Source organism: Gouania willdenowi, chromosome 4 (assembly GCF_900634775.1).
Source record: "Gouania willdenowi chromosome 4, fGouWil2.1, whole genome shotgun sequence".
Lineage (NCBI taxonomy): Eukaryota > Metazoa > Chordata > Actinopteri > Blenniiformes > Gobiesocidae > Gouania > Gouania willdenowi.
In genome coordinates this window covers 29,826,611-29,850,471 of record NC_041047.1, presented here as the reverse complement: position 1 = coordinate 29,850,471, position 23,861 = coordinate 29,826,611, and the positions used below count along the sequence as shown (strand labels likewise).

The 23,861-nt window shown below is 39.4% G+C and overlaps 1 protein-coding gene across 1 annotated transcript in view; it reads right to left on the bottom strand.

Annotated features, from left to right (window-relative positions):
• Positions 1–4,342: 4,342 nt before the first annotated feature.
• Positions 4,343–23,861, bottom strand: part of LOC114461509 (uncharacterized protein C1orf21 homolog) — a 68,652-nt gene continuing 49,133 nt past the window's right edge. The window contains exons 3-6 of the mRNA XM_028443644.1: positions 18,732–18,817; positions 15,831–15,898; positions 14,480–14,540; positions 4,343–5,532 (exon numbers count right to left, since the gene is read on the bottom strand). Coding sequence (XP_028299445.1) covers positions 5,482–5,532; positions 14,480–14,540; positions 15,831–15,898; positions 18,732–18,817 — 266 coding nt within the window. The 3' untranslated portion in view covers positions 4,343–5,481. The remainder of the gene's footprint in view (positions 5,533–14,479; positions 14,541–15,830; positions 15,899–18,731; positions 18,818–23,861) is intronic.

Genomic DNA, 23,861 nt, shown 5'->3' with positions numbered 1-23,861 from the left:
CATCAGTATATAAAGGTGTTGAAGTGTCGACCTGAAAAATATGGAGGATCATCTAAAGTTTTCAGATGAACTGATTTTTTTTGTCTCAGTTATAGTTGAGTCCATTCTCCATAAGATCATTTAGACTTAAAGAAGAGAATTAAAAGATAGATTTCTATATTGTCATCCATCACATCCTCACAGTGTTATGTGTGACAACTAAAAGGTTTCGTCATAGTTTTCCTCGACTACATTTATCAAAGTGACAATAACTAGACTATGACTTGCCTTGAGGACGGCAAATCTCTAAACCAGTGATTCTCAACTGGTGGGTCGGGACCCAAAAGTGGGTCACGGACCTGTACTTGGTGGGTCGCTGACAGCTGGTCAAAAATAAATAAATACTTAATGTCTCATGTTGGACTTGTCTTTTATTTTGAAAGAAACTTTTCTTTTGACAGGCATGCTGTAAAATGCATGTTGCGCAGGAAAATACATAGATTTATGTTTTAAAGCGATTATATGTGTGTTTTCAACAGCTATTTCTGAAAAACTAAATTAGTTTGGTTGAATTCTAAAAAAAAAAAAAAAAAAAAAAAAAAAAGTGGGACCCAATGACAAAATGTGGGTCCCAGGATGAGACCAGTTGAGAACCCCTGCTCTAAACTATATACTGCACTTGTCTCGCATGATGAAGAATCTAGTCATGATAGAAGGAGGGCATGGAGTTTAGATATTAAGGAAACAATTGAAAAAGCTGAGTGGGCAACAGCTTGTTTAAAACACAAACCATTAATACTGGAATGAAACTGCGACAACATAAGTGCTAAATGAGGACATACATAACCCCTGGCATTCCAGATACATGTGTGAAGTGTTTGACTGAGAAAGGTTCTTTGGTTCATTGTGTATGGGAATGTCCTAAGCTGGTAACTTTTTGGAAAATGGTTGTTCGCACTCAAAGTAAAATCACAGGTATTCAGGTACCCTGCGTAGCAAAACTTTGTATTTTGGGGATATAAACAGATCGCTTCTCTGTTAATGTAAGACTCTGATCAACTTTGGCCTCCTGCAGGTCAAGAAGATGGTTTCTCTATCTCGGAGAGAGACTGAAGTATCGTCTCTACATAAACCTGGATTAGAGAGATGGTATTGTGTGTTACTTTAGAAAAGCTAACCTATGTCATTAGGGGTAAAGTGGTGTGGGCACCCTTAATGGACTTTCTGAAGCAGCAATAGATGATCTTTATCTGTAAGGCTGTTGAGTGTGACAATTGTTGCTTTGGTTTTTGTTCTTTAATTATTTTGTATTTATTTACTATTGTTGTCTTTTCTTTTTACTTGACTTATTGCATGTGTGTGTATGCAGCGAGGTCTGCTCGCATCTCATTGTGCAACTCGTGTGGTATGTGTCGATGTGTTTTATTTGTCCTGAAAATCAATAAAAAGACATTGTTATAAACAAAAACTCGACTATGACTAATTAAATAAATGAAAACTACATTAAACTGTATTTATATTCACAAACATTGCTACTATCAGATACTGTATCAGGTTGATCAGTGGTGATTGAATCTCTCTTCTTTTTTTTTTATGCATAAATGCTTATCCTTTAAAATTTTAGCTAGATTTCACGGATATATTGTATTTGACTAAAATATAATGTCAAATATTTGACTAAAACTGAATAGTCCTGATGATTAAATTTAGACTGAAACTAAGTTGCATTTTAGTATGTACAGTATATTTAGTATATAACAACAAGGCTTGTGGTTATGTCCGTTTTTGATAAGCGCATTGAGATTACTTTGTTGTAATTTGCGCTATACAAATAAAGTTGAATTGAATTGAAAAATTGAATTATACTATTTAAAAAAAAAGTCCTTCAGTAAAACTGGTGACATATTTGTATTCTGAGCTTGTGTACACACTTACTCACAGAAATCCAAAACAAACAAACACAGTTTAAACTACAAACTTGATTCAAACCTCACCACAATACAAGCCTCCATTTACACATATTCAGTACAATTTATAAACTAGCGAGAGAAAAGCAGAACATATATTCATCCAGAAATAGACTTTATCGTATAGTTATCTTACCTTAGCCTTTTTCCCTTGAAGTTTGTCCTTCCATAGCTCCTCTGTTGTCAAATCTCTCTCTGAAGCTCCATCGAGGTTTTTATTATCTGGGAGGGTTTTCCTGCCGACTTCTTGCCCTTTAAAATCCATCGTTATTCCGTCTCTTTTTGTCCCAAACAAAGCAGCTCCTTCAATGGATTCTATCACGTGTGAGTAGAATAGTGGCATTGACACCATGTTGGTTATAATGAGTAACATCTTAGCTTTCAGAAACCATTAGAATTTTTCTCACAGTGCAAATATTTTGGTGATTGAAATGATTTTGCTGGCGTCATGTTTAAAGATTTCCAGACATATCCTCGGGAATTTAAAAGAAACCCAGATGCCCAGGACAGGAATTGAAAAGTGGAATCTTAATCAAAACACAACCTGGCTTCAAAGTATATATTAATATACTGTCTATATTACATACACCTCAAAAAACACTCAAATATAATATTTTGGACTGGGCTTCGTATTTAGATAAAACCTAAACACAGAATAAAACATGTAAACCGTACACATGGTGACCTGACTTTAGTACATCCTTCTTTTTGAACATTATTAAGTGACTCCATTCCAAGTTCAACGGCATGTCACTCATTTTCCATTTCTCTTTCTGTTCTATCGCTCAGTGGAAACTTCCGCAGCCTCTCATGCTTGGACACATTTAGTGGTTGCCATGCGATCGCCTTATTTAATGATGCATTTTTGTGCATGATTGTAGAACAGTTACAGGTACTAACAGGAGAGAGCATATTTCACCAGTATTCCCAGCTTCCCTTCATTGGCTTCCTGTAAAATCTAGAATAGAGTTTAAAATCCTCCTGTTAGCATACAAAGCTCTACATGATAAAGCTCCTGTGTATCTTAAAGACCTGTTAGTGCTCTATCATCCAGGCAGAACACTCCATTCCCAGTTTGCTGGTTTTCTGGACGTTCCTAAAGTGTCTAGAAGTAGAACAGGAGGCAGAGCGTTCAGCTACCGGGCTCCTCGCCTTTGGAACCAGCTCCCAGTCTTAGTACGGGAGGCTGCTACTCTCTCCACTTTTAAAAGTAAACTCAAAACCTGCTTATTCGCTAAAGCGTAAACTGTATAATAGCGTTAACCTAACCACTAGGAACGAAGCCCTAAACCTAAAAATAGGAACTAAAAACTAAGATTATAAAGTAAAACACTAACATTATATTCAAACACGATCCACCATCTACACATAGCTCTAATGGGCTCCAATGGGATGATGTCCAGTCAGACACAGTTGTGCCGGGTTGTAGACAACCCCCCACTTCTATCCCTCTTTGCATAACCCATCATGCTCACACTGCTTCACACTATTTACGCCGATGTCCACCCCATATATTATTACGTGCGAGTACAGTACAAAACCTTGTCTGTAGTGGTAGCATTTCAGAGCATGGAGGATGCAGCAAGACCTTTAATGTTAACCTAACCACTAGGAACAAGTGTATCATGTTTTTCCTGCAGTCTGTGCCTTCTCCTCGCCCTCCGCTCTCTTTTCTTTTCAGGTGTCTTGATGCTGGTGGTTCCTGATCAATGGTTCACGGCTCAACTAGTCTGGAACACTCGGATGGACGTAATATTTTCATTTAAATGTTCACCTGCACTACTCATCAATGCACTACTGCACTATTATCTCATTATTATTATTATTGTATTTTTATTTTATTTCGTTATTATTATTATCTTATTTTATTTAGTTTGCACATATTAGTCTAACTACTCTTATATTTATGTTTATTCTTCTTTTTTTATTTATTTTTCTTTATTCTAGTTGATTGTTATTTTTAATGTTACACTATCTGAGAGAGCACAGGTCACAAGACAAATTCCTCGTGTGTATTCATACACTCTTGGTCAATAAAGTTGATTCTGATTCTGATATCCTTCTATCCTAATCTGTTTGCCATTCTGTTCACTAACCCAACCAGTTGAACTGGATGGCTGCACCTCTGAACCTGATTCTGCTGGAGATTTTTCTTCCCACTGTCGCTAAATGCTTGTTCGTGTGGATCTTGTTGGGTTCTTTCTTTCTTACTATGGACTCTATTTTTTGTTTATGCGCTTTGGGATGACTTTGTTGTAATTTGCGCTTTATAAATAAAGTTGAATTGACTTGAACAGTTTTCACAGCACTGGTCTGAAAAGTACTTTTAAAGCTGACCTTTTGCCACCAGGTACAGTAGATAAGAGCACATATGGAAAAACAAAGCAATACATTTCTATAGTTTATGTTTTTATTTCAATAGAAAAAAGTATCTAAAATAATACAACAGGAAGTATCAATAGAAGATGTTTAAAAAAAAAAAGTGATTGATTTGGGTTCCACAGCAACCATGAATCCTCCATTTGAGCTCAGCCTGCTTCTGTGTTAATGAGTGCTGGTGTAATGAAGAAGGTGCAATTGTGTGTGTGTGTGTGTGTGTGTGTGTGGTTTTGCTGGAATGACTCTTAGATGATGTCAGGGGGGCTAAGCAGCTGTGATACTGTACATGGAGGAGAATCAATGGGCTGGAACACAGATGCTTGAAATCACACAGCTTCAGTCTGCCTGTTGTGCTGATTGGGATGACGACGACGACGACGACGACGACGACGATGATGATGATGATGATGATGATGATGATGGGAAAGCCAAGACTTAAACTAACCAAAGATAAAGAAACATAACTAAACGTGGAGCGGAATAAAAAATAATGAGGCAGAAAGATTTAGAGTTTCTAAATCTCAGCCCCTCTTCTCTCTCTTATCAAAATATCCATGTCCATCCTTTCTCACCCATTGTCTTTAGTTCATACAGCCTCATGCTTGATGCAGGTAGAGCAGCTCAACTAGTCCAATGTGGATTCTGGTGGCGTTACGTAACTCCTCGTCCTCTCGTTCAGAGCCTCCCAGTCGTCCATGCACCCACACTGATGCTCACCGTCAGTCAGTGACGCCCCGTATTTGGGATTTTTATTTTTCTATTTGCAGGAGCTGGATGTGATGGATCAAACAAAAGGACAAATCCAACATGAATAGGGTGGCTGATGCTGCCTTCATCCATCCTATGGAGATACACGTCTGAGCTTCTGCACTCTGTCTGTCCGTCAACATGTTCTCGTCCCTCTGTGGCCCCGGGGCCTGAAGGGGTGAGCTGCTAAAAAAAAACGGGTGATGTCGACTCGGAGGAAGGTTTTCTCTCTTCCTCTCACTCACTCTCTCACTTCTGTGTAAATTACTTTCTTTGTCATATATTCAAAACATACCAACACTGAGGGTCCAGATCACGTATAACACTGTTTAACCCTCTGTCTCACACTCATACACACACGCACACACACAGTAAGACCCTGCAGGGCAGACATTGGAGGGCCTCTGTGCTATGTCACGTCTTCCTCCTCCTCCTCTTCCTCTGAACAGTAGTCTCGCCCCTGCAGAGGAACAGATGACAGAGTGTGAGATGACTGCACTGTGGATCCTTCCTTTTCTTTGTACACTCACTTATCACTAACCGTTATTACCTTAACCCACAGGTATCGGTATTCTTAGTAAACATAACCACATGACTATAAGCACCAACTGCAACAGAAAGCCACAGCTGAGACCAGGAGTCACCAACCATTCTGAAAATGTGAGCTACTTCATAGCTACTGTATAGTACAAAGTGCTACCATTTAGAAAAGCATTTCTTAAATACTACATTTTCATGGTTTCCCTTTATTTAGAGGTTAAGAAAATAAGGAAGGCTAGCAAGCACATAAAAATGTAGGAAACGTTGAGGTTTCAACATGAAACACTTTATTTCTCCTAATTCATGCAATTATTTAATATTCATTACATTTTATGGAAAATCCACCTTGAATTTTTCAAAAACATTTATTTATTTATTTATTCAGTTCATTTCCGACATGGTTGCAATCACAGAAATTCACTTTGACATTCAGAGCAGAAATCACATCGTCCTTTTTTTTTTTTTTTTTTTTTTTGTCTTTTTGCATGCCGGAAAGGGCGACGTAAAAAAGCAGTTTGCTTATCTAAATCCATCCCCTGCTTTGAACACAGAAAATTTTACATCAAAGCTCAGCAATTTATTTTATTTTATATATATATAAATCTTATTGGGTTCTTTATTTCTTACTGCAGACTTCTTTTTCACCTTAATAAATCCTTCTCGTATTCCCTCTGAGGATAGTACAAGTGTTTATTGGGTGACCGGGTGGTCTTTCATCCCCCCTGCTGTCTCTGACCAGAAAACCACACTTGCAACTTTCCTTGCCTCCGGACTGACACCATTCTCGCGGCTCTGTTCTCGTTCTCGCTACAACACATACTGCTTTACGACAGTCCAATACACACTAAAGGTGTGTTCACACTGAACGCGACTGTAGCGACTGCAGTCACTTCAATCGCCTCGTGATGAGTCGCTTGAACATAGTGGTGCTTTTTGGTCACTTCATCGCCTCAGTGACGTCATTACCAGGAAACAAATGTGTGTGTGTGTGTCTGCGCAGCAGAGTGACATGGGTGACAACTGGCTGATCACTTCCCTTATCATAAACAGTCCTGTTTTTATGGTATAAATGGTCAACTTACAGAGTTAATAAAGGATGAGTTCACTCAAAATGTAGGCTTATTCAAGAAGGTACAACTACTTTGATTTTTGTCCCGGTACGTTTAGGAAGCCTCCTGCTGCCTGAAGAGCTGCTGCCTCGGGGGTACACTGTGTTTACGACAGTGACAAAACCAAAAGGGACCTTTAGGGGGAGCGCTAAGCGAGAGTTACTGAGTTCTGCTATATAAATACAGTATATATAACATACCACTGACCATACACCAAATCTGCAACACTTAAAAACATTTGTCACAATGTTTCAGTGAAAATAAACATTTAAAGATGGGTGATTTAATACTATAACTTCATCAACACTGTTTAACTCTACTAAGCACTTTCTAGATCTCTCATATGTATTTATCGTTGTGATTTTGAATCCTGGAAAGTAAATCTTGTTTAGATGGAGCTCACTGGTGACTAGAGCTCCTGAGGGCCCGTCACATGGTCCATGCAGACAACCTGGTGACCACGAGCACCGTGTTGGTGACCCCTGGCCGAGACCAAGGCCCAATCCCAATGTTCAAACTCACACACTCACTGCCCTGAGCCCTCATTGACTTCACTGACGTCACCTGGAAAGTGATGGAGTGTGTGATTTTGACACTTGAAATACTAGAAATAGAAATGAGACAGTCTTTTGTTTTTTGCTGACAGCAGTATATAAAAACGCTCCTTATGATTACAGCTTTGGGACTTTGGGCTTTATAACACTCACACATACTTCTTTATGACTGTGTTTACACTCTCTCTGTATATTGGATGGCCAATGAATTATAAACTCACACGTCAAATATGAAAGTTGAATACTCGCTCAAAACCTTGAACTGAGTTATTTCTGAGTCCAGTAAATAGATGTTCATGTTTTGTTGATGGGCAACTTCTAGAGAGTTCTGAGACATTTTGCCTATATTCTTGTCAATATATATATATTCTTGTGTTTTTCTTATATTTTTGTGTTATTGTTGTCATTTTGTGTATTTTTTCTGTTCTTTTGTGCAATTTCAATGGCATTTTGTGTGTCTTTGAAGTCATTTTGTATATGTTGTGGTTTTTGTAGTCATTTTGTATTTACGTGGTTGTTTAGTACATCTTTGTTATCATATTGTGTACTTTTGTTGACATTTTGTGCATTTATTTGTTGTTTGTATGTTGGGTTGAGCTTTATATAACTTCTAACCGCATGAATTACAATTTTGTTTTGGAGGCCGCACAAAATGAGCCCGAGGGCCTCATTTGGCCCCCGGGCAGCCAGTTGCCTATGTCTGATGTAAGACATAGTACAACAACTTAGACTATGCAAAATGTATCTATAATTACATATCTATCTATATGTCAAACAAATCTGTTTTATAATAAAGCTTCACATTCATTTTTAGTTTGGGTTTCAGCTTTGCAAGCTGTGAGATACGAGACTGAAACAATATTGGATTCCCACAAAGCAACATGTTGAGCTAAATGGCCTTTAGGTAATGATGTGATAGTGTTTTCTCACACAGGCTGCAGAAGCAGCAGGGATTCAGTCTCACACTGTGTTTGCTTCAGTCAGCCATCTGCATGTCGCGTCCTGTTTGGGCTTTGCTTCAAATGCATTAAATGTTGTGTACATAAGATGTTCCCTTCAACCCATTTCAACAGGCACTTTTACAAACCTGGGGTCACATTTAGAAAAATGATACAAACCATCATTAACATTGGAATCAACCTCAGGCTGTTTCAATCTAATCAAATCTATTAGGGATGAGCAAAGCCATAAACTTGTCCGTGCAGCACCACAGCACACGTTTCCCTCAGTGGCGGATGCTTTAAGACTACAAGGGAACCTCAGCTTCCCCTAAAATCAGTGGTCAAATATGTAGTGTTGTGTGTACATTTCATTGACTAAATATATGACAGAACACATGTATGTTTAGTTCAGAATCAGCTTCTTATAACAGGAAACTGACAGTGACAGCGTGACGTTCTTCATTCATTACCGCAGCGTCACAGTGTTAATAAACAGTGGTGAAGTTCAGCTTCAATTGACTTCAATGGGAGAGGATTTAGTGGTTGATCCACTGCAGTCAAACTAGACGCTCATTGGATAAATGATCGGTTATGACGCACTTAGTCCCGCCCATCGGACGCCGGGCTTCACAGGAGGTCTATGGAGCAGTGGGCTGGATCTGTCTGTTCCGGACGCTGGAATAATGGATGATGATTGGATGATCTGTCTCAGGCTAATTCAATTTTGATTGACAGCGAAATGAGCCAATCAGAGAGTATGACGTTGTAAGCACACAGGCGGGTTTTTCAAATATTTCAGTCCGTTGCTCTGTGTTGACACGGAGACTTTGCTGATCCTCTCATAGCGAATTTGTCTTTGTTTTCATCAACTTCTGACAAACCTAGTGTCTGTATTTGGTGTTTGTGGAGACTGTTACTGCTTGTGTTGTGAGACTTTTGACCAAACACTCACACTCCAGCGCGCAGCAGCTGCGCGCGTGCGTGCGTGCGCGTGTGTGTGTGATAATCTACAAATAGTTTTTTTACGTAAATGTGCACAAATTTATTTATTTATTATAAATAAAGGTCCCTATTTTTGTTTTTTTTTTTGTTCCACCATGGAAAATATGAATGTCAATGTTGTCGACCGGATTTTGGCCAAGCCATTTGATAATCTTCCTTATGAAGAGAAACTTTGTGTTAAACAGCAGGGCAGAGCAACTCCTCACATTGATTTGGTGCAAAAGGTGGGGAAAAGTAACAGGTCTTTTCAGTTGTCCTGGTATAATAAAGTGGACTGGCTGACTGGAAGTGCTGTCACAAATAAAATGTACTGTTGGCCATGCCTCTTGATGAAACCATCTCAGGGATGTGTTGTCTGGTCAAAGGTGGGTTTTGGGGATCTGACGAACTTTGGCAGGGCATACAAAAGGCATGAAAAAAGCAATGAACACTTGAGTGCATGTGCAAGGTTAAGTTGCCTGGGCAGAGTCAGGGTTGAACATGCAATCAATGAAGGCGCTCGCATTCAGGTGGCAAAACATAATGAAACTGTCAAACAAAACAGGGCTTTCCTAAACCGCCTTATTGATGTTACTTCCTTGCTTGGCCGTCAGGAGCTGTCATTTAGGGGCCATGATGAGAGTAGTGAATCATCCAACAAGGGGAATTACAGGGAGTTTACAGAAACATTAGCAAAATATGACTCTGTCCTTGCCACACAATTCCAGTCATCAGCGGTGTTTTCTGGTATGTCCAATTCAATCCAAAATGACTTGATCTCTGCTCTTTCAGCCACTGTTTCTAATGAGATCAAAGATGAAATTAAGGCTGCTCCATTTTTTGCATGGCAGGTGGATGAAACAACTGACATTGCTTGCCGTGCCCAACTGTCTGTTATTATTCGCTATGTGGATAGTGCAGGTAAAATCCAGGAGCGCTTCATTGGATTTTTTGATGTTTCTGGGGGAAGAGATGCTCAGTCTGTTTTTGGAGTCTTGAATGAGAACATGCAGGGCTACAACTTCAGGGAGAAACTTGTGGCACAAACCTGTGATGGGGCTGCAGTCATGGCTTCAGCTCTCAATGGTTTGCAGGCCAAAGTTAAAGCAATAGCCCCCAGTGCAATGTTTGTGCATTGCTATGCACACAGACTGAATCTGGTGCTCTCTCAGGGGGCCAAATGCTTTTCTGAATGCAGAATATTTTTTGCATCACTCTCTGGATTTGCAACATTTTTCTCCAAGTCCACAAAGAGGTCCTCTTTTCTGGAGTCTGCAGGCTGCTCAAGGTTGCCCAGAAATGCTCCTACGCGAAGGAATTTCACACCACGGATAGTGAGCACTGTGGCAAACAATTATGATGCCCTCCTGCAGACTTTTGAGAATATCATTGCAGATAAGACAATGGATGATGACACATTAGATTGTGCCAAAGGCTTTCTAATGAAACTGGAGGATTTTGAGTTTGTGTTCATGTTGTACACATTTGAACAAATCTTCTCTGAAACTGATGTGGTGTATGACATTGTCCAGCAGAGGGCTATGGATGTTCTGTACTGCAAGAAAAGAATTGAGTCTCTTCTTGCTTATGTCAAAGAGAAGAGGTCAGAGGGGGCTTTCCAAACTGTTTATGCCAAAGCAGCACATCTCACATCAGACCCGCAAACTGAGCGCCTGAGAAAGCGTCGGCTGTCACAACTGCAGGATCCCAAGGAGCGCTACCGAAATCTGTACATGGCCATCCTAGACAATCTCTCAGAGCAGATACCTCGGCGTTTTGCAAATTTGGAAAGCATGCGCTTCTTAGAATTAGTGAATCCAGGGAAATTTGATGAGATGAGACAAATATTTCCGGAAGAGGCATTTCAATGTGTCCTGAAAACTTATGGCCAATTCTTTGATTCAGGGAGACTGAGGTCTGAACTTCAAGTCCTTTATTCAAACCAGGACTTGCAGGGCAACAGAGGAAAACTGTGTGATTTCTTGCTGTTTATGAAAGACATGGAGTTGGACAGTGCAATGCCTCAGCTGTACAAACTCTTGTCATTAGTGGGAACGATTGGAGCTACATCTGCAGGTGTAGAGAGGAGCTTCTCCTGTCTAAAGCGGCTCAAGTCTTACACCCGCAACACAATGGGCCAAGGCCGTTTAAGCAGCCTGGCTCTGCTGGCCATTGAAAGAACACTGGTCAAGTCCCTGGAAAAGATTCCTGGTTGGTACGACAGGGTCACAGATCATTTTCTTTTAAAGGAACGTAGGGTAGAATTCACATTTAAATAAACAGATACATTTTCTGAAGTAGGCAGAAAATGAGCTTCCCCTGCATGAAAGACCAGCAGCCGCCACTGGTTTCCCTCAACAGCTGATGGTTTTTGATTCACTAGAACTCAGATTGTACGGTGTGAATATATGATTCTCAGCTGGTAAAAGCAGAAAGAAGAACAACAAGGTGAAGGTAAAGCACGTCAGTGGCTCCATGGTCTTCCCTAAACAAAAAATTGTCTTTCCAGTGAATTTCTTCAAACATCCACACGCGTCTTCTTCTATTCACTGCTTCCCGTCTGCAGCTCTGACTTTGTTTGCCTGATCCGCTCTAGACTTTGTTCGCGTGTTCACACCGGCCAGGAGTCTGAAGGAAAGGGGGCGGTGATGTCATTTTTTTGGGCTGCCTAGAAATCACGGAACATGGAGTCTTCCCAACGCTTGTAAATGTCATTGAAATCCGTGAAAATGATAAAGTTCACTTTTAATTTGAAACGCCTTCATTGATAAACAATATAACAGGTTGAATTGATCAGATTATTGCACTGTGACTGAGGATCAGCCGCATTCTGTCCGAGTCACAGTTAAAATCTCTCTCCTTGATCATCATCATCATCATCGCTGTAAAGCGTGACTGAGTTAAATGTACTGGAGATATGAGGCAATAACGTGGCCGCAGAGCGTCCTGCTTTAATACAGAGGGATGTTTTCAGTGAAACTATTGGCTTCCATAATTACAGTTTTAAATATAAATTGTTTACAGTGACCTGAGCTGAGCCTCATTAAAATATGTGTGGGAATAGTTTCTGGTCCTCATCTGCATATGACAGCTTGTTTCACTCTGTAGTGGATCAAACTGTGACTTTACGTTGGACATAGTATGAAAATAGTTGAATCACTGTGACCAACGTGGACAGAAGTCTGCGTCTGCAGGAGTTTTAATTAATCACGCAGCAGCAGCTGAGTGATCACAGCTGCTGCTGCGTGGCGCACGAGTCCATGTGGCTTCAAATGTAACTAAGTCCATATTTCTATACTGCAATATAATGTTTCACCTTATCGGGGCGCTGCACTTATTCCAGGGTTAGAAGCGCGTAAGAGGAAACGCACTTACGCACACCAGAGAATGGGCGTAAGCTTTTGGAGTGCTTGGTTTCCCCATTTCTTTGCACTGATAGAATGAAAACAGATCTGTGGCTGAGTAATCTCAAGTGTTCTATGTTTTCTGTTTTGCAAACGTTGCACTCGTGCTTTAGTGTTCATTAGTTTAGGAGGCTCTTTGGAAGTAATTATGGTGGAAATGTGATGTTAAAAATGAGGTGTTTTTTTTGCAGTTTACTCAAGGAAAGTGCTTTATCTCCTCTCACTATTCAATTCAAACTAAGAAATTTTCATTGCGTAAAGTTTTTTTTTAAGCGGGAGCAAAAAAAAATGAGCTGGAGGTGTAATTGAAGAGGCAGACGGGATCATCCTGTCCTACACGCACGCATGCATGCACACGCGTTGGGCTTGTAAGCAGGATGACAATGTGGGTTAATGGATGCAGCTGCTGAAACAGCACGTCTTTTAATTTTTTAGCATCCAGCTGTTTCCTAAATGCTCCCCGAGTGCCCATTGCAGCATATCTCTACAGACCCTGAACAATGGTGGCGGGGCCGGCATCAGGGTTGGGGTCAATTATATTTGTAATCATGTAACTGGTAATTAATTACAACTATGATGTAATTATAATTGCAATCGTAATTGAAAAAAATCTGTTATTGTAATCGTAAGTTAATTGTAACTGAGTTCAGATAATTGACTTTGTAATTGTAATTTGCAATCATTTACAATTGAATTAAATGCAAATAATGTTAACCATGTTACAATTCTATGTCTTACACATATGTAGTTAATCATTAAAATATGTTTCATTTCAAGTTTACCTGTCAGTTCTCTTGAGGATCATTTTACCATTTTAAAATAAAAATGTAAATCTAGGGGTATAATGCAGGAAAAAGGATCAGACGCCCACACCAAAAATATTAATAACAATATTTTCATTGATTAAGAAGCCTGACAAGGCAACCAAGAGATGAGAAACGAATTAGATTATATTTAAAGTAGAACTAAGTAACTTTTTCACCTTAATAAATCCTTCTCATAGTCCCTGTGAGGGTAATACAAGTGTTTATGGGGTGATTGGTGGGTCTTTTATCCCCCCTGCTGTCTCTGGCCAGAAAACCGCACTTGCAACTTTCCCTGCCTCCAACCCAGGGGCAAGACGTACTGCTTTACGGCAACCCAATACAAGGGCTGTCTACAAATTCACTTTTTTCAAACTTATATCATGGTGGAGCCAGCAAAAAAGGCAGAGAAGACCTTTATCCCAGGAATGGAGCAACTCCATGCAGTGACAGCTCAGTAGCAACGCACAGCAATCGCACACACTGTCGCAGCGGGAACAGGCACGCACGCACACACACACACAGTCACAACCCAGCGCTCCATCAGGCAGCACACACACAAATATCCGTCCATCTATCTATCCCTCCATCCATTGTCAGAGCTGCTTTGTTAGCACACAAACAAACTCATCACACACATTTCCACACTCCTTTCCGTATTACTCCCACATCATTTGTGGGGTGGGGCAGGCTGTGGGGGTGCGGAGTGTTTACGACAGTGACATAACCAAAAGAGACATTTAGGGGGAGCGCTAAGGGTACGTTACTTATTTCTTTAAGACATGGGTCAAACTGACCCTTTGTCATTAGAGATGCTAACACAAGTGGAAGATTTTATGTGCCTATTTATTAATTGTGATTAATTTTAATTCGAACTCTAGTAAATGAGAATGTAATTGTAATTGACTGTCAGGGGGAAAAAGTAATTTTAATTTTAATTGTAATTGGGAAAATGCCAGTCAACGTAATCGTAATTGAGTTGTAATTGAACATGGATAATTGAAGATGTAATTGTATTTTAAAAACGTAATTGACCCCAACCCTGCCCGGCAACCAAACAGCTACACTGTCTCACCTTCTCAATCTTCTCATCCAGCATTCTGAAAAACTCCTGCTGGCTCTCTGACGTGTGAATACTGAAAGAGAGAAGACAAACAGAATAAAAGGAGAGGAAAAAGGATGTTGGTTGGAGGAGGAGAAGAAAGGAGGAAACAAAAACAGAATGAGAATTTTCCATTACAACACCACCACCCCAACACAAAGTGTGAGAAAACAGTATGAAAGCTGCTCCAGAGGGCGTTAAATAATTACTTTATCAAGTCATTCATGCTAAAGTAATAATGCTTTGCAACAACCCCTGAAAATAAACACTTAGTAACCAGTAAACTGAGGCCACATGGTAATGGAACAAACTGAGTTTAAACTAAATGCAATATAGTCAGAAAATGATCCAATACATTTTGCACAGTTTTCAATACAAATGCATTTAATTATGCAGAATCACTGACATGTCAAATGCAAGAGTCTGTCAACCCTCATTGTTGTATATATTTATTGAGTTTATCCTTTGCCTTAAAGGGGCGGTGTTGTGAAAAAATCACTTTATAATGGTTTTGCAACAGTGATATATTTGGCCTCATTCAGAGGGTATAAGTAGAAAAAGTTCTGTTTCCTCCCTCCATTGTTATTCCACATTTGGTAAATCTCAGGCTAAAACTCTGGAAATCAGGCGACTTTGGGAAATTAAACCTCAAATACTATGTTGTTGGGATTCTTAGAACAAATGGAGATGGGTGAAAAATAGCATAATACTGCACCTTTAAGAAACCCCACCCAACTCTGTAGTGCTTTGACAAAACCTCCAAGTATTCAGTGATCTGGGTGTGAAGCCTACACTCTATATGTTTACTGTACCTCCATCTTAGCTTGTTGGTTAGAAATTAATGCAGCATGGGAGAAAAAACTGTTTTAGACAATCCAGACTATTAAAACAATCAAACTAAATTTCTAATTATTACTAAACACTACATTTCTAATTCAACTCTTCTCAATCAACTTTCTAAACAACATCACAACATTCCTGGTTCCAGCCAATTTTCTGTAAGCTACAAAAAACACATTGGTATAAAAATGTGTTAAAAGTCAAAAGCATGAGGAAAAAAAAAAAATCTTGTAATACGAGTAAATGTCATTAACTTATGAATGACAAATGATGACACTTCTGAAAATAGGAGCCAATAATCTGTTACCTAATTATTTGGTGTACTCTTTGGTTTTTAAAGGTATGAATTAGGCGAGACTAAATGGAAACAAATGCTCAAGAAATGAGGGAGTATTTCAGGAGAGTATGCCGACAAAAGAAACTAAGTTTCACAAATATGAAAGGAAGTATGCGTGGTTTGATTAGGAAGTTTGACAACACTTACTTAGACTTGGTGTTTGCTGCAGCCATCTCTTTCTGCTGTTTCCCTCTGTACTGCACATTATTCTTCTCCTGAAAACACATGCACAAACAAACCAAGAGTTTTCCCTTCAGCATCTGCAGAAGCAGTTTTAAAGCCAACAGTCACCAAACAACTATGGCAGTAAAATGGGACAGCAGACATACACAAAACCTGGATTATGTCATCATGTCCTCACCCAACGGTCTGGTTTCATTATCAACGCTGACGTGTCAAATTATTTTGGAGAATTGTTTTTCTTTGACAGTCAAGTGTGTGTGTGTGTGTGTGTGTGTGTGTGCCGTAACATTTCTCTGGGCCGAGTACGTCTCCCCACATCCCCACCAAGAGATGTTTAATACCACGTGCAGTAAGTGACGGTGGAAGGTGAATACACGCTACTGACATTTATGTTTCAAAACTGCTCTATATCTAAAGATCAGCTATAACAGGAGTTCTCAACCTTGGGGCCAGGACCCCATTTAAGAGCGCAAGACACTGCGAGGGGGTCGCCAGGTGCTTTTAAGAAACTAGGAATATTTTCGGAACAATTTGAGCTCATTTTTGCTTACTTACACCAAACTTGCCACATTTTAACCTATTTAAATGACCTTTTCTTGCCATATTTTTGCTCCTTTTAATGCTACATTTCTCCCATTTCTGTAGAACCTGTAGATAAAACTTAACTTAAAGTCAACAGCAGCGTGTAAAGAACCATCCAATAGTTGAAGAATGGTTGAGGAGGATTCTGACTAATGAAGAGACTGCAACATTCTCAGATTTCCAAACAGTTCAACAGATCTCCACAGTTGAAAAACCATTTGATGGGAACATACGCTCATTAAGCAGCGCCTTCTTTAATGACTCAATCTTAATGTGATTGCCTATTGTTATTTTGAATAAGGCTGATTTGGTGTTATTTAGTGGAGTGTGGAAGTTCCACTGATTTTTAATCTGGTTAAATACACAGGTCATTGTCTCAGGCTGACCTGGTTTACAGAGAGTAAACAGGTAGGGCTCTATAAAATCCACGTTAACGGAATAGCGGACGGAATCACAGAATCGACCATTGAACACGGTTAAACGCAAAAATGGGCATTATTGGCATGAAACACCGTCACCGTGAGGCAAAGAAAGTTTTTTTATGGGGAAATGTTTCTGGGGACCACTTATTAGGTGCACCACCCGCCCTCCTCCTGTCCTGTCCACATTAAACACCACCTAAACCACCCCAAACACCGTCTAAACTGCCAAAAAAAACTACCCAAATCATCAGTGACTCCCAAATACAGAGCCACCAGTGCTTTCTCGTGTAGCACAGCGGCGCTCTGTGAAAACATGATCAGCTTTAATCAGCTTCACCTGCTCAAAGTGGTTCAACAACATCTCATCAGAGTTACAGAAGATCTGTGGGAACAGTTGTGTGTTGTTGTGGATGAGACCATCAATGCCAGGGATTGTCTGAAACATCGTAGGTTAATGATAACTTCTGATACTGTCAAATATTCTGACCCCTAGTAGTGAAACAACTGACCGTTTGTTTAATCATAACGGTCTGGAATGATGTCATCAGGATCATTTAAATTAGGTTATTTAGTTGATCAAAACTTAATCAATAAACCTGCTCAGATTCAGTAAACCAACAAAAAATATGGTGACATTAAAGGTGCAGTCCGTAACTCTCAGATCCCTCTGTCCCCGCTGCTCTCTTGCCCTGCCTCCAAACTTTCCAAAGTCCCTCCCTCAGAGGAGATAACAAGCTAACGTTAGTATGACAGCAACATCACACTAATATAACATGCTCTGTTAAAAGCATATTACTGCAGCGCTTCTCTCTCTATGTGCACACACCAGATTCTAGCAGCAACAACACAGTGTCACTTACAGCAGCCAAACGGAGGCTGCTGTGCGCACATTAACAAACACATGCACTACAGAGTTCTAGTGTAACAATGACAAATCAAACATAATGTAAATCAAGCAGCAGTAATTACAAGCAGAAAAGTCACCAATTCCATCTTCTACTCCTCCAGACCATACACTGTATGGGGGGACTCAATGAGCCTGTTTTTTTCACACAAACAACTAGTTTGATGTAAAGCTGTCCTTACATAGTGACAGCTTTAGTAAATATGACAAAAAGTCACTTTTATTAGAGTTGCAGACTGCACCTTTAATGTTGTTCTCATACATCTTTATATGAGATATAAATATTTAAAAAGAAGCAGTCAGAATAATTAATGACACTACAACTTATATCTACCTTTTAATTGTACCTTACTTTATTTTTGACATACGTTTTTGTTTAATTATGTAGTTTTTTAAATTAGTATTTGTTTTGTTTCCTCACAGGAGTTAAAAACTAATATTTTCTGATTTTTTTTTTAAAATTTAAAATTTTTAAAAATTAAAGTGGAAAACAGAGTTTGGGAAAAATAAAATGAATCAAAAATATTTTATAGGACCCTACTGTCACAGGTTTTCACTGTGATCCATTCAATGTTCCCATAAGACCATGTTTGTCAGAACAAAAGTCTGCAGTTTTAACAGCTTATGTGCTTCCTATTGAATCATTCAGATTGTAGTGTGGGAGTGATGGAATGGACACCTGATTATTTTAGTCAGAATGAAGGAGTCGAGCTGTGTTGTGCACCGTTTCAAATCTGAGGGAGTGATTCGACCAAGTAATGAGTCCACACATTCCTCAAATGCCTGCATGTTTTCCCTACCTACATGCAAGTCATCAGTGAGAGAGTGTGTACGCGTGTGCACGTACTTCAGTATGCTTCACCAAGGTTCCTTTGAACTGAAGCCAGTACACCTGCGCTGATGAACTGGCATGGAAAGGTCTGCGTGTGTGTGTGTGTGTGTGTGTGTCTCTCTCACCAGGTTCTCCTGGTTGCGTGCGTTGACTCGATTTTCTTCCCCTCTCATGTATTTCACCTCTTCCACTCCCTTCATCTTGTATTCATCTGAGAAACAAGAGGTTTAGAGAAAGTGAGGCCTGATAAAAGCAAGAAACACAACAACTACCTGAAAGGCGGCCCCGGGGGCCACATGTGGCCCTCGCTGTAAAAGCAAAATCACAAATTGCCTGTAAAAAATTCCAAAAATATACACCAGACCAGTGCTTCTTGAACGGGGGTACACAATGACACTACTTGAGAGAGTGGAAAATTAACAAATAAAAGCATTAAAAATATGGGGTTTTATTTTTATTATTAGGTAAAAGTTAATAATCATAATATCGATGATTGAAATGATCTTGAGCAGATCATGAACTGAAAATACAAGGCTCAGTTTCAGTCACACCAGGCGGTAGATGACCCGAAATGACAAAGAACTGTAGAAATAAATCTATTCGAGAGACAATAACCACCGTTTCATCCCATTTATTTACAAAATGAGATTATTTTAATCTCTGCTGTCACTCATTCATTCCAGCATTATGCTCTGTAGTTGTTTATTTCACACGATTCTGAGTAAAATGTTGCAGTCGGACATAGGGCGTGCGACTGTACTGTGGATTCAGAAATTAAAGAAAGGGGTACGTGAGCCAAAAAAAGTTTGAGAACCACTGCACTAGACAACATAATTACACAAAATGCTTCCAAAAACACATAAAATGGCAACAAGATGAAATTAGAGGAAAATTACAAAACAACAACAAAAACATAGACAATGAATACACAAACAATATCTACAAAATCACAACAAAAATACACAAATGGGCTCATAACACATAAAAACAAAATAAAACAAAGCAAATGAGAGGAAAAATATGATCAATGACCTCAAAAACAAACGACAGTAATGAGACAACAACAGTATGAGAAAAATGAGAAATAAGTGACACAAAACAACTACAAAAAGCATGAAAAACAATAAATGACACCAAAAATGCATTAGTATTATTGAGTTTATTCTAAATGGTGAGACAAATTGTGACAATGTGGCCCTTGAATCAGAAAAATCACATTTTTGTGGCCCCGCTGTGATAAAAGTAATGTCACAGGCTATTAAAGGAGCCTTTATCATTTCATCCACATCATTATCATTTATTAATCATTTTTTTCTCCAAAATATGTTCCCAAGATAATCTTCCAATGAAAACTTGTCAGAGTGTTTTAAAAAGCAGCCATGACGTCTGAGGAATGAGCAGCAGGTCACCAATTCTTCCTTTTCTATTAGTACTAGGACACACAAAGCAGCGACGCAGTGAGAGGAAGTGCATGTGAAATATGAGAAGAGATCAGAAAAAAAGATGGAGTTGATGAGCGAGAGCCGCCTGGAGAGGATTAAGACCTGATCAGCTGAGCAGCTTCTCTCACACACACGGAGAGCTTAGACAGTTAAGATAGTTAAGGCACGCTTGATGCCAGCGAGTGCGTTTACAACGTCTGAAAGACCAGAAACATACACCCACTAACCCCACTCACTGCTACAGATACCGATTAGTGCAACATGCCAGGCTACTGAAACAATATCACGAGCTCTCATAACAAAACAAGCTGAAATCCACCCAAATCCAAAGAAGTTTCTCAATTAGTTTGTGCCAATAGAAGCAGACAAAAAGATCCACACATTAGGTCATCACATAAAATACTATTTATTTACAGCAGCTAATTCTGGTTTATATTGAAAGATGCACATTTCAGACTAAAAATCAACAATAAAAACACTGATGCGGTATTATTGTGTGCAAAACAAACATAGAATATACTTTATAGCAACGGTTCTCCCCAAAATAAAGGTTTCAGAAAGCGGGGACCCCCACTGTAGCTGAAGGTGGATGAACACAGACATGAACATTGAATAACAGTCATGTGGAGACAGGGTCATCTATAAGGGGGAATAAAGGGGAGATATTTTTGTTCTATGAATCTATGATAACCACATTTATTTATTTATCTGAATAATATCCACTGGAACTTTATTATTATTTGCTCTATAGTATATAGTCATTTTAAAGATGTAAATCCTTGTTTTAATCAGAAATAACATGGTTTAAAAGTGACTAAAAATTGTGGAAAAGATAGTGAAATGGGATTTTAAAAATGACAGAAATTGGTTAAAAGTTGCTAATTAGAGTGGCCAAAAACAGGGGTTCAAAGTGTCAAATGTTGGCTTAAAGGGCACATATCATGCTAAATCCACTTTTTTAGCCCTTAAATGCATTTTGTTGTATATTTAGAGTGCTTAGAAGTACAGAAAAAATCAAATTAGTCTCTTCAGGTGCGCCGTAGATATCTTTATATTCTGTTTTGCTCATATTTTTCAATCTGTTTCAATTTTTCTATTCTCTATTACGTTTTTTGAACTATTACATCTCAGTATTTGCAGCGGAACTGCCAAATTAGTACATCAACTCCAGGTCCAACACTTCGAGCAATCCGCCATTTTTATTTCTCGCTTTTATTTTGTAGTCCAAGCTCAAGGATGCTGAAGTTACGAGAGGATAAGTCAAAATGTTCGGTTGTTGGATGTAGTAACCCACACGCTTCATTACAACGTCTCCCAGCATCAGAACCTTTTCAAAGTGCCTGGTTGAGTTTTATTTTTCACAGAAATGTACCCACATCTGTGGGTAAGGTCATTTTTGTGTGCACGAAGCACTTCAATGATGACTGCTTCATCAACCTCCGCCAGTATAAAGAAGGATTTGCTGAAAGACTTTGTATGATTGAGGGTTCAATTCCTTCTATCTTTGGAGACGACAAACAGAGCACTTCGGTAAACTGTAAATAACGCTAAAAAGTGTGATAAGACGTCCCTGTCATTGTTTTGTTAGCATTAGCAGTTGCACCGTCTTCAGACTTCATATGTTAGCGCTGTGTGCTCGTTTTAGATCCTTGATGATGATACGTGATTTAATTTAAGTCTAAAGTTTTCATTAGTCATTTCATTTTGCCGTTTTTGTCTTTGAAAAGACTGTATTAAAATGCATTTCGTGACGTTAGCTTGGCGCTAGCATTAGCTCGGTGCTTGTGTTAGCTCACTTGTTAGGGTTCTGCAGGTTCATCATCATTTTCATCTCGCTTTGCTGGGTCCGACTCTGGCTCAAACATGTAAGGCTGGATGGACTAGTCTTCTTTTGTTGACATTTTGTAAATTACCTCTGAATAAAAAGTTTATGCGCCGCTACATAGCCGTATCTCTTCTATCAAACTACAAAAATGGTCGAGCAGGGTGGAATTGAACCGAGTGTCACCTGAAGAGGGGGCGGGGTATGGAGTGTCTCATTTGCATTTAAAGAGACCGCACCAAAATGGGTTGCTCTCAGAAGCTATAATAATGAGGAATTCAGACCCAAGCATTGCAGTTCCGCTTTATATAGACCACAACTGTATGATTTATATGTAAAAAGGAAGGATTTAAAACCATGATATGTCCCCTTTAAAAAAAGCAAAAATATGGTAAGAAAAAGTGATAAAATAGGTTAAAATATGGCAAGTTTGGTGTAGTTATAAAACACAGTATAAAAATATCTGAGGTGGTTCATCTTGACACTTTGTGCACAAATCACGTGAAACATAAGCCCTGTCATGATAAAAACTATATTATTGGGTTTAATATCTATTGGGGTTTTGAGTTCTGAGAACAGAACTGTAGATTTTTATTGTGTTTGTACTTAGGTTGTAATAAAGTCATTAATGATACCATATCTTTCAATTAATGAACATGTTTTTTTAATTTCATTTTGCAACATACAAGACAATGACAATGACAACAGTGTAAGAAACGACATTTACAAATATTTACAAATCCTTTGCTTTACAATAAAGTGTGAGAGAGAGAGAGAGAGAGAGAGAGAGAGAGAGAGAGAAAGAAAAAGTAGATAAAGATAAACAGATGAACAGTGAAAATACTATATATAGTCCTGGTACCCAGAGAGACAGTGAAATGTACATAGATGCAGCGGAAGAGATTGCCAGTTAAGCCATTGTGAGTTTGTTCCTTTTTATAACAGCTACAGGTGATGTAACCAAGTGATCAGCAGTTTTGCGCAATGATCATGTGATTTTGATTACAATTATTAATATAAAACTGTATTTGCACCCACTCCCTGGGGCGTCAGTATAATTTTTTCCTCCTTTGTTATATGTGATATGTGTTGTGAAAAGTGCAATGTTTGATTATTTCACACAAATGTATCTATTTCACAGAGCTGTCGTTAATTTCATCCTTCCCCTGTTGGGGGCGGAGTTTCCCGTTTCAGGGTCAGAGCTGCCGTGGAGGTGCACACATTCTCTCGCCAAGTTTGTTTTGTGTATAAGTCCCAAACGTTGCTTAGAAGTGACGTACACTTTCTTTTTTACGTATGCAGCGTTTATAAATGAGGCCCCAGAACTGAGCTGATGGCCAAAGAATCAGACGTGACTTCCTCAGGTCCCTCAGAATCACCAACAGGAACTCCATCGGTAGACGTCACAGATGCAGGTGAAGGTTGAAGAGACTGGAACACCTGTTCCGTCATGGATCATCACTGTCTTCGTGTGGGTGGAGCTCTGACTGCTCACTAATCGGAGGAGGATCCATGGAAGACTTTGGGGATTTGCTCTGGTTCCTCCTTTTGATCAGCAGTAAGATCTCCATCAGCAGTCAATTGGAGGTGTGGGTGAAGGAGAAGTAGACTGGTTCACGTCTTCACTGGGTCCAGAATTGGTGTCACTCTCAACACTGCTATCAAGACCTTGTTTAGGCCCAGGCTGAAGCAATTCAGTGATTTGTTTGGCTGCAACTTGAGTGATGTGGTGCAGCAACTGGGGTGAAAATGTGAAAACTAGAGCCTCTGAGGGCACCTCACATGGTCCATGTGGGCAACCTGGTACCAGCGGACACCGTGTTGGTGACCTCTGTACTGGACGTTTCAGGCGACCCCCAAGGTTGAAAAACACTGGTGTACACAGTACCAAATTTCAATCCTAATCTCTGTGCTGTGGTACAGGAAAGATAACAGTTAGAAAAACTATATGTTTGAACTAATATTCTGAGAGGTTTCACTTTGATCCTGTC